General features: G+C 36.5%; 1 protein-coding gene across 1 annotated transcript; it reads left to right on the top strand.

Moving 5' to 3' along the window:
* Positions 1–200: 200 nt before the first annotated feature.
* LOC110653948 (calcium-transporting ATPase 4, plasma membrane-type) lies at positions 201–6,262 on the top strand. The gene is made up of 7 exons (XM_021809762.2): positions 201–729; positions 835–889; positions 1,510–3,434; positions 3,612–3,770; positions 3,927–4,098; positions 4,743–5,041; positions 5,708–6,262. The coding sequence occupies exons 1-7, from the start codon at positions 556–558 to the stop codon at positions 6,020–6,022; spliced, it is 3,099 nt and encodes a 1,032-aa protein (XP_021665454.2). The 5' UTR covers positions 201–555; the 3' UTR covers positions 6,023–6,262.
* Positions 6,263–12,331: the final 6,069 nt, after the last annotated feature.

Below are 12,331 nucleotides of genomic sequence, written 5' to 3'. Positions count from 1 at the left end.
AATAGTGGAAAAGTTTTGAGAGAACAGAAAAAAGTAATAGATAAAATCTAGACTAAATAAATTAATATAAAGTAATTATGGGAAGAATAAATTAGTCTAAATAAATTTTATTAATTAAATTAGTTGTGGTTATAGTAAATATGGTTGTGGAAATAGGTATTAAAACTTAGCATTAGAATTTGCAATATTATAAATAATATATAAACCAAAGGTATTTGTTTAGGTCGATTTATAAATTTGCTCTCTCATATATACTTTATATAAATTATATATTATAGATGGATAGATTATAAAGAGAAACAAAATGTTAATAAAAAATACTTTTAGCTGAAAAATTACTAAAATACTAGTTTAATTATTTGTGAAAGTTGGAGGGTTATATTAATGGATATGATTGTGGCAACGATATCGCCATTGTGTCTCTATACCCACCCTTCACGGATTAACGTTGAATCATTCTGCGAATGAATACATACTATGAAACCCAAATCATAGAATGAAGAGTAAGAATAAGTTGTTTTGATATCTCAGAGAGAAAGAGACAGGGAGAGAGATATGGAGAAGTACTTGAGAGAGAATTTCGACGTTGAGGCAAAGAGACCATCTGAAGAAGCTCTAAGGCGATGGAGATGTGCTGTTTCTGTCGTCAAGAACCCTCGTCGAAGGTTTCGAATGGTTGCAGATCTTGCCAAGCGAGCGGAGGCCGAAAGAAAACGTAAAAAGCTACAGGTTAAATAAACTTTCCGCTCCTTTCCTGTCGTTTCTTTGATTTTAGTTTCTCAGACAGATTGATAAGAATATGCTCGTTAACATGGTCGGATGTTTGGTTTCCAGGAAAAGATTCGAGTAGCTCTTTACGTGCAGAAGGCGGCATTGCATTTCATTGATGGTATGATTAATTTCTAAACATAATAATATCTTCTCTTGGCCTAATATATAAGTTTACTTAACAACTTAAAAGTTTTGGTCACTTTACTCTCTCTCTCTCTCTCTCTCTCTCTCTCTCTCTCTCTCTCTCTCTATATATATATATATATATATATAATCTTTAAATTTAATTGATTTCTTGATTTTACATATATTGATTTCTTGATTTTACATATACTTAAATAAAAAAAATTTACTTGTTAAATCTTCTTTGTTATAAATTTAAAACACAATTATATAAGTTTCACTTATTTTTTATATATGATTCCACAGTATATATATGTTATTTCTTGAACTTTTGTTTGATCAGGCCTAGAAAAGAGTTCCCTAAATGTATAATTTCTTGAAATTCATTAAAAAAACAAAGCATAAAACAAGGAAAATATATATACAGAGAGAGACAGAGAAATAGTAAAATAATAAATCATGTAAATGTTTAAATGTTATAAAATATTATAAATTTAGGTGTGTAATGGAATAAAAATAAGTTGAGCGTGTGATAATAAAAAAAATTTTGAGGCATGGCCTCTTTCTTTACTTTTCTTTTATTCTTGATTAAAAAGAAAATCTCATCTGATTCAGCTGTTAATCGAGTTGAGTACAAGCTCTCCAACGATGTAAAGGAAGCTGGCTTCTGTGTGGGCCCTGATGAATTAGCTTCCATTGTTCGATCTCACGACTCCAAGGCCTTGGGATCCCACGGAGGAGTTGAAGGACTAGCCAGACATATTTCTGTTTCTTTAAATGATGGAATTGTCTCCACAGATGTTTCTACCAGGCAAAACATATATGGCCTTAACCAACATGCTGAGAAACCTTCTAGATCTTTCTGGATGTTTGTTTGGGAAGCTTTGCATGACCTAACACTAATTATTCTTATGATGTGTGCTGTGATTTCCATTGGTGTTGGTATTGCCACTGAAGGCTGGCCAAAAGGTATGTATGATGGGCTTGGAATAATCCTTTGTATTTTCCTAGTTGTGATCGTTACTGCAGTTAGCGACTACAAGCAATCCTTGCAATTTAAGGTCTTGGATAAGGAGAAGAAAAATGTACTCGTTCAAGTGACCAGAGAAGGATGTAGACAGAGGGTTTCCATCTACGACTTAGTGGTTGGCGACATTGTTCATCTATCTATTGGAGATGTAGTTCCTGCAGATGGTGTTCTTATTTCAGGCCATAGCCTATCAGTTGATGAATCTAGCTTGTCAGGTGAGAGTGAACCTGTGGATGTAAACAAGAAAAGGCCTTTTCTACTTTCAGGGACGAAAGTGCAAGATGGGTATGGTAAAATGCTAGTGACTGCTGTTGGGATGAGGACAGAATGGGGTAGACTAATGGCTACTTTAAGCGAAACAGGAGAAGATGAGACACCTTTGCAAGTTAAGCTTAATGGGGTTGCTACGATTATTGGGAAAATAGGTTTAGCTTTTGCAGTGATGACATTTTTGGTTCTGATGGGAAGGTTTCTAGTAGTGAAGGCACAGCATCAAGAGCTCACAAAATGGTCTACAACCGATGCATTGCAAGTTTTAAATTTCTTTGCTATTGCTGTTACAATAATTGTTGTTGCAGTTCCTGAAGGACTTCCTTTGGCAGTAACCCTAAGTCTGGCGTTTGCAATGAAGAAATTAATGAGAGACAAAGCACTTGTGAGACATCTCTCTGCATGTGAAACAATGGGTTCTGCTACTTGTATTTGCACTGATAAAACTGGGACATTGACAACAAATCATATGGTGGTGAATAAAATATGGATATGTGAAGAAACAAAATTAATTACAAGAAAAGAAGATGTTTTATCCTCTATTTCCAAAGAAGTGCAACGAATCCTTTTGCAGTCTATATTTCAGAATACTGCTTCTGAGGTAGCCAAAGGGAAAGATGGAAAGACTAACATTTTGGGGACCCCAACAGAGACAGCAATAGTGGAATTTGGATTGCATATGGGAGGTGATTTTAATGTCCATCGCAAAGAATCTGAGATAGTAAAGGTTGAGCCTTTCAATTCTGTGAAAAAGAAGATGTCTGTGCTTGTTTCCCTACCTAACAAAAATGGGTTTCGAGCATTTTGCAAAGGTGCTTCAGAAATAATCCTTAAAATGTGTGACAAGATCATAGCTAAGGATGGCAAGCCAATGAAGATGTCTCAAGAACAAAGAAAGAAAATCACAAGTGTCATAGATGATTTTGCCTGTCAAGCTTTAAGAACACTGTGCTTGGCTTTCAAGGATATAGAGAAACCAGATTGTATTCCGGAAGATAACTATACACTAGTTGCTGTGGTTGGAATTAAGGATCCTGTAAGACCTGGGGTAAAGGAGGCTGTCAAGACTTGCTTAGAGGCAGGGATTATTGTGAGGATTGTCACTGGTGACAATATCAATACTGCCAAAGCCATAGCTAGGGAATGTGGGATCTTGACAGATGATGGCATCGCAATTGAGGGGCCAGATTTTCGTGATAAAAGCCCTCAGGAGATGGAGGAGATAATACCAAAACTTCAGGTTTTTCAACTGCTTAAAGACCTTTTATAAGGAAGATTATTATTTTAGTGCTACCAAATACACTTGCTTTTTTTCTCTTGCATTATTATGAGTATCCAGCACACTACCTTTTATAATTCAAATCTTAAACAAAGAACAAAGGTTCTAAATCAAAATGTTTGAACCCTGTGCAAGCAGGTTATGGCTCGCTCCTCGCCTTCAGACAAGCATAAATTGGTGACCCAATTGAGGAATGTGTTTAAAGAAGTCGTAGCGGTGACAGGAGATGGGACTAATGATGCTCCAGCCTTGGCTCAGGCAGACATTGGGCTTGCCATGGGTATAGCAGGAACTGAGGTTTGTTATCTTCTAGGATATTTGACTTTGTGATCCATAATCATCTATATACAAGTTCATTTTCCTGTTAGTGTGCATATTTTCTATCATCTATTTTAGCTTTACTAGCTAATTTAGCATGTATTTTTATTCTACTATATATATGAGCTCATGCAGGTTGCAAAAGAAAGTGCAGATGTTATAATAATGGATGACAACTTTACAACAATAGTGAACGTGGGAAGATGGGGTAGATCTGTTTATATAAACATCCAGAAGTTTGTTCAGTTTCAGTTAACTGTCAACGTGGTTGCCCTGATGATTAATTTCATTTCAGCATGTGTGTCAGGTATTATTATTTGGTCACTGATTAGTGTTTTGCACACGCTTGCTTACATTTACGCATGTATATCTCTTTGAATATTGATGCCAATTTGATCTCAAACAGAGTTGAATAGTGAAAAAAATTTATGTAGTTGACTGCAATTAGTTTGAGATTAAACCTTATTTCTTATTATAGAGATAAGTATTTTTATAATTTAGTCATGACAAGAATTACAACTTAGTCCCTCTATTTATTAAGAGAAACAAGTTAGTCTTTAAAGTATGATTATATTAATAAAATAGTCCAGTTAAAATTCACCATTAGTCAATCACCCGTTAATTCAAATTTAAGAGACTAAATTGTTAAAAATATAGAAACTAAATTGTTAGATAAAGTGAAATGTGATGGACTATAAATTGTTACAGTTTTCAACTCACTAACAGTGAATTTTAATAGATACATGAAATATATTTCATGGAGTAACTTGTTTATTATAAAAATTAAAGAGATTAAATTATAATTTTTATTATATTTCAAGGATTAAATTATAAATTACCTATAATCATGTAACTTACAAGGCCAGTAAAATAATAGCATTGAAACTGTTTTTTTTTTTAATAATATTTATAAAAAATGATTATAAAAATTTTTCATGCTTCACATATTAGGTGATGCTCCACTTACCACTGTGCAACTGCTATGGGTGAACTTGATAATGGACACTCTTGGTGCATTAGCATTAGCTACAGAGCCTCCCAATGATGCACTCATGAAAAGACCTCCAATAGGCAGGAATGTATATTTCATCACAAAGCTAATGTGGAGAAATATTATTGGACAGAGCATCTTCCAAATTGTTGTCCTTGTAATTCTCCAGTTTAATGGGAAACGCCTTTTAAAGCTTACAGGTTCAGATGCAACTGACATCCTCAACACTTTCATATTTAATACCTTCGTGTTTTGCCAGGTACCTCTTTTCTTTATCATCTACTGTGCTAAATTTCAACCATTTATCATTTTATTAATTTCCAAATTTTATATTAAAAAAACAAAAAGTGACACACTTGTGAGCTTTAAAAGGATTGATATACGCAGCTTTAAATCCGTGACTTCCAAGTCATAAATAGAATAACTTTATTAATGTATCAAAGACACCTCTTCCAAATGGTGGAACTACCGTACAGCTTGAGGGCAAAAGTTTTTTAAATTAAAGTTACTTTAATCATAAATTTAAATATATTTTTCAAAAAATCTGTTTGCTCCCTAAGATTTTTATGATTAAAATTTCACCCCCAAATTTTTGTGTATTAAAAAAAAAATTATTATTTGCCACTCTAATATTTTTATCTTTGTTTTGACCTCTATTCCTCCACATAATTATATATATATTTTTATATTATTTAAGTTTAATCTCTTAATATTTTATATTTTGTTCTAGTTCATATAATTTTTATTAAAATTTCATTTAATTTCTTTTAAATATTTATTTTTAACCCCTAAAGATAAATTTGTAGTTTTGCCCCTGCCCTCTCCAAGATTCTATAGTAGTTTAAAGAAAATTATTAAGATCGAATTATGTTCTAGTGACATATCTAATTGGACAAAGACTAACAAGCCAATAAATGTTATTTAGGTGTTCAATGAAATAAACAGCAGAGACATGGTGAAGATAAATGTTTTCGAGAGAGTGTTGGATAGCTGGGTTTTCTTAGGTGTAATGTTCTCCACAGTATCTTTCCAAATTGTAATGGTAGAACTTCTGGGGGCATTTGCTGATACTGTTCCATTAAGCTGGGATTTATGGTTGGCCAGTGTCTTGATTGGAGCTGCAAGCTTAGTTGTTGCAGCTGTTCTGAAGTGCATTCCTGTCCAAACAGGCCAAGACCACCAAGTTGCTAAAGGTCATGATGGTTATGAGCCTCTTCCTAGTGGCCCAGATATGGCATAAAAGTTTTTTATTTTAATTTATTGATTAACAGAGGGATTTAGAACAGAATTGTATGTTTGGAACAGGAAAGTAAACTTGAGGGTTTTGTTTGCCAATTCTTTTTATGCCTATTTCATTGCTGCAATTTCTTCCGTTTCAGTCCTTTTTTTATTTTTAAGAGATAATTTAGAATGTTGATAGACACACAGACTCAATATGGTTATAGTATAAAATTTAATTGGTATTAGAACCAAAGTATTAATAAAGCTGAAATTCTTCACGAAAATAATATAACAAATAATTTTGATTATTTATTTTATGGTATGTTTAGTACAACGGAATCAAATAGGTAATAAAAAGCATAATTACATTGTTTGTTTTATTATTTTATTTAGTTATGTAGTAAAAAATATTGTAATTACATTAGCTAATTTAGGTTTGTGTATTCATTAATTCAATTCAGAATTAAATCAAAATGTTCGAATCCGAATTAATTAACTGAAAGTTTTAGTTTAGTTCGATTTTTCAATTTTGGTATTATTTTTATGCGATTCTACGAATAACAAATTTGTTCAATCATGGATTCAGAATTCATTCAAAACGCAATAATAATAATAATAATAATAATAATAATAATAATAATAATAATCTCATGTTTTGAAATCCCATGCAAGAATAAAAACATAATTTCAATTTTATAGAAAATTTCAAAGACATGGATGAATGGGTCACATTTTTAAATATCGAAATAATGGTGATTGCATTTGGAACGATGAAAATGGCTTTTTGGAAAAGGTTGGAGAAAACCATAGGCCGCACTCGAACTACTCGAGGAAAAGGACAATGTCTAGCCCTCCTTTTGAACAATAAAGTTAGAGAGATAATGGACAATGTAATTATTCGGTGAAAGAGCACATTTGGTGAAGGGGTGAGCAGATTTCGGTTCAAATCGAAAAATCAAATCAAATCGAGTCAATTTGATTCATTCGGTTTGATTTTAAAACTTAATCGATTTGGTTCAGTTTTACATTATACAAATTTCGATTATTTCGATTCGATTTGATTTTGAAGAGAAAAAAATCGGTTAAACCGAACCGAACCGAATAGTAATTTATATGTTCAAATTGAACCAAATCGAACCAAATCGATTTTTGAATTGATTTATTTTTATGAAAAATTTATGAATTATATTTAATTTTATATATATTAATTGTTTAATTTTATTGATTAATGGTTATTATGTTCAACACGTTAACGCTTAACTTTCTTTTAATGGAGACTCATAGGGAGACTTTTAATAAGAATAGATACTGTTTTGAGAGAAGGGGGGAAGTTAAGCTAGAATGTAAGGTCTGGCATGTTTTAGTATCTATGAATTGTGATCTATATGCTAGAGTAGCCAAGGAATCAAAGGTGCAAGTTTAGGGACAATGTCACCAAGATGTAAGGATAAACCAAGAATTAGACTACAAGAAATAAGTAAATTCTATTTTAAGTATGTGTGTAAAATACCATGTTTACCGCATGTCCATGCATCATTAATAAGTTATTAACTATATGTTTATACTTATAATGCCCACAGGATGTATAATATAGTTCACGACTCTATTGCATAACCCGAATTATTGTGTATGTTTATATTTATAGTGCACATAGGATGTCTACTATAGTTCACAACTCTACTGCATAACTTGGATTATTGTTTTTAATGTATGTTAGTTCATAGATGACTTATGTCACGACCCAACCTATGGGCCGGACCGGCACTAGGACCTGGGCCAGCCTAAAGCCCCCGAGGCCCGTAGTAAGCCTAACTATTCACTTAACCCAACTCTAAGGCCCATTTGGGCCCAATTTCAAGAAATCAACCTGACAGAGTCCGGCCATAAAATGGATCTTTCAACGGGGAGTTTTTGACTCACCCGACCTGTAAACACAATAAATACTAAATTGGGGAGCTCAGCTCACCCTCCACATACTCATCAGCATAAAAATAAATGGGAGCTCAGCTCCCTCATCCAACCCATCAAACATGCATGGGATATTAAGTTTACAGGTCCAAAATAATAATTTAGTTTACAGACCCATATCAAATAAACATTTCTAACACATGCAGAAATTCTAAGATTTAAAAAGTTTATACAAACGTTAATAATCGACCTACGAGGAAGAAAGCAGGTTAATCTCAAAAATATCCTCCTGTGGCCTGAAAAAATTATTGAACAGGAGTGAGCGTTCGACTCAGAGAGTACAATATCAATTTTAAGCATAATCTCTATAACTATCTAAAACTAATGCACCATGTAGAGTGAAATGCAACATCAACAACATCTTCACATCATAACATCATAAAGGTAATTTGGAGCACTCACACACCCAGTGATATCAATCATAATATATGGAGCCGATCCCTATCTGACTCTCTTAAATCCAACCTGGTGCCAGCGAAGAACTCAAGCTGGACTTTTGCTTAATAAACCAAATCGGGGGTCCTAGCGAAGAACTCAAGCTGTGACTACCCCCCAAAGGATCGGGTCCCAGCGAAGATCTCAAGCCGTGACTACCCGTCCTATCCATAGTCCACACCACATCACACGCATGCCAACGCACGCACATTGCTCCAAATTACCACAGCAACATACATGGCACTTTCACAGTTATGAATGCAACATAAATCGTGCCTAAAGTTTATCTACATAGATATATGCATATAAGTGATGCATGGGCATGCTTGAATATATAATAATAGTGAAATTACAATTAAAATTAATATTTTACTCACAGACTTGACAACGGTTACTGTGGCGGCTGGGCGGAGGAAGAAGGCTGTCCCGGCTCACCTGACAATTACATTAGAATTATTTAATACAAATGACTAAATACAAATCAAGAAAAGACCAAATACGTCCTAAGTCGTGCCGAAAATCCGGCAGAGTCTCCCCTATACCTAGGACCTACCCAACCTGCAAAAAGGCTCAAAACACACTTCTATATTCACAACCCATATATCCATAATTCAATCTCATCACATAGCCCCTCCTGGGCCTATCAAATCAATCATCCATCACAATATGTAAAATTTCAATTTAGTCTTTATAATTGATCATTTTTGCAAAAAGTACCCAAACAAGCTCTAAAAATTCTAAAACTTTGCCCCGCGGTCCTTAGTAATATTACTAGGCTATTGCAAAAAGAATCATAATTTTCTGAGCTACCACGAATATTTTATAGATTTTTAATCCTATTTAAGCACTAGAAAATTACGAAAAAGCAAGGTTCGGGTTTACCTTTGCCGATTCTGACTCCAGAGACGCGCTCGGGACGTCTGACAATGGGGGGGTAGCCAAAACCTCGGTCCAATTCGGAGACTTTTTCGTAGCAGTGCATCGGGCGAAAATTCACGACACAGTCAGCTGCCGAATTTCCGCGAATTGAGGATACCTACACGAAGCCCACGACACGGGGGTTAGTATATAAATTTTCTCAGAATTTTCTAAGCTCATTTAATGCTCGAAAAGACACTGCGAAGTTCCGTGGGACCCACCGAAAAACGGTGTCGAAAAAATTCAAAATTTATGTCGCCGCGAAGCTCTCGACGAGTGGAGCGCTCTGGTACTCTCGGTTTTCTCGTGGGATTCACGGTTTGCGAGAAATCTAGCCCGAAAGTCAAAATGGGCTAAAACTTCCCAGATAAAAATTGGACAAACCGCTCTATGGATTTCGGTGTTCTTGGTGTCTATGGAAAGCTCTCGACGAGTAGATGATTTTAGACACAAGACCCGGTCTGATTGGTTGGCCGGATCGGCCGAATTTCGGCCAAGAAGTCGAGGAGTCGCACGTGCGCTGCGCGTCGTTTCTGGAGCCGTTTTCCGGCGTTCCAGGCGGTGGTCGGCCGTGGGGGAGGGCTGAGGTGGCGCGCCGGCGAGGTGGGGAGGCAGGGGAGGTGGTGGCGCGGCAAGGAGAGGAGGGAGGAGAGAGAAAAGAGAGAGAGAAGGGGAGGAGGTCGGACCCGCGCGGGGGAAGGGAAGAAGAAAAAGAAAAAGCCGGTCCGATTCGACCGGTCCGATCAGGTCCGGTTCGATTCGGCTGGTTCGATTCAGGATACAAAATTTTAAATTTTTACTCTGCATCGGGACCGAAAATGAGGTCCAAAAATTCCGAAAAAATTTCAGAAAACTCAGAAAAATTCGTAGACTCCAAATATATTTTTAGTTTTGCCACGTGGTCTTTAAATTAATTTTTAAAAATCATCAAAGTTTATATTTTCGGAAAATCGAACCCGATTTTTAAAATTCGAAAAATCTCAAAAAAAATTCCTAAAATTTAAATAAAATTAAAATACCAAAAATGCTCATAAAATAATAAAAATTTAAAATTTTGGGGTGTTACATTCTTCCCCCTTTACAGAAAATTCGTCCTCGAATTTTACACAAGGCAGAATAAAGCACATGATTATACATTGAACAGATAAGGGTACTTGCTACGCATGTCCTGTTCTGACTCCCTGGTGCACTCTTCCACTGACTGGCTCCTCCACAAGACCTTAACCATAGGGATCTGTTTTGATCTTAGCTGTCTCACTTGGTAGTCCACTATGGCTACAGGTTACTCCTTAAATGTCAAATTCTCCTTTAGCTCTATTACATCTGGCTGTAGTACATGAGAAGGATCTGGAATGTATTTTCTGAGCATGGAGATGTGAAATACGGGATGAACGTGAGAAAGGTTGAGTGGTAGCTCCAACCGGTAGGCAACTGCTCCAACTTTATCCGTAACCTCAAAAGGTCCGATATACTGAGGTGCCAACTTGCCCTTCTTTCCAAATCTCATGACTCCCTTCATCGGAGAAACCTTCAGGAATACATAGTTGCCTACTGCAAACTCCACATCCCTCCGTCTGGGGTCTGCATAACTCTTCTGCCTACTGAAAGCTGTTTTCAATCGTTCCCTGATTAAAGGAACTACCTCTGAAGTGTACTGCACTAAGTTTATATCATGCACCTTCGCTTCTCCCATTTCCGTCTAACACAGAGGAGACCTACACTTTCTTCCATATAGTGCCTCATAGGGTTCCATCCCTATGTTGGAATGGTAACTGTTGTTGTAGGCAAACTCCACCAAAGCTAGCTGATCATCCCATTGACCTCCAAAATCCAAAACACTCATGCGAAGCATGTCTTCCAGTGTTTGGATTGTCCTTCAATTTGTCCCGTCTGCGAGGGTGGAAAGCCATATTGAAGTTCAACTGTGTGCCAAGTGCCTCCTGCAACTTTCTCCAAAACCGAGAAATGAACTGGGGCCCTCTGTCAGATATTATGGAAGCTGGAACTCCATGCAATCTGACTATTTCTCAAATGTAGAGTCGGGCGTACTGTGCCACCGAATACGTAGTCTTCACAGGAAAAAAGTGAGCTGATTTGGTTAGACGGTCCACAATTACCCATATCGAATCATATCCTCGCGTGGTACGAGGCAACCTTGATCCACAAAATCCATAGTGATCATTTCCCACTTCCATTCCGGGATAGGGAGCTCCTGCACTTCCTGCGGTCTCTGGTGTTCAAACTTCACCTTCTGACAAGTCAAGCACTTAGACACAAAGTCTGCTATGTCTCTCTTCATGCCATTCTACCAATAGCTATTCTTCACATCATGGTACATCTTGGTGGAGCCTGGGTGGACACTGTACAGGGTATAGTGTGCCTCTTGCATGATTTCATTTCTGAGATTGTCCACATCGGGCACACGTATCCTTGAACCTTGCACTAGGGCGCCATCATTGGCAAATCCAAAGTCACCACCTTCACCTTGCTGTACTCTTTCTATGATCTTCATCAATTGTTGGTCTCTGTCCTGGGAAACTCTAACTCTGTCTCTCAAGTCTGGCCTCACTGAAAAATGAGCCAGCAATATCCCATCATCTGAAAGATCTAGGATTAAACCTTGATCCATCAACTCATGTACCTCCTGAATTAACGGTCTCTTCTCTGCTGAAATGTGCGCCAAACTGCCAGAAGATTTTCTGCTCAAAGCATCTGCTACTACATTGGCTTTCCCAGGATGGTACTGGATGGTGGAATCATAGTCTTTCAGAAGCTCCATCCATCTCCTCTGTCTCAAGTTTAAATCCCTCTATTGGAAGATGTACTTCAAACTCTTATGGTCGGTGTATATCTCGCACACCTCACCATACAGGTAGTATCTCCAGATTTTTAGTGCAAAAATTACAGCCGCCATTTCCAAATCATGGGTGGGGTAGTTCTGCTCATGCCTCTTCAGCTGTCTTGAAGCATAAGCCACTACTTTTCCATTCTGCATCAAAACACACCC

Source organism: Hevea brasiliensis, chromosome 6, assembly GCF_030052815.1.
Source record: "Hevea brasiliensis isolate MT/VB/25A 57/8 chromosome 6, ASM3005281v1, whole genome shotgun sequence".
In the NCBI taxonomy this organism is placed as follows: domain Eukaryota; kingdom Viridiplantae; phylum Streptophyta; class Magnoliopsida; order Malpighiales; family Euphorbiaceae; genus Hevea; species Hevea brasiliensis.
This window is presented reverse-complemented; position numbering and strand designations above follow the sequence as displayed.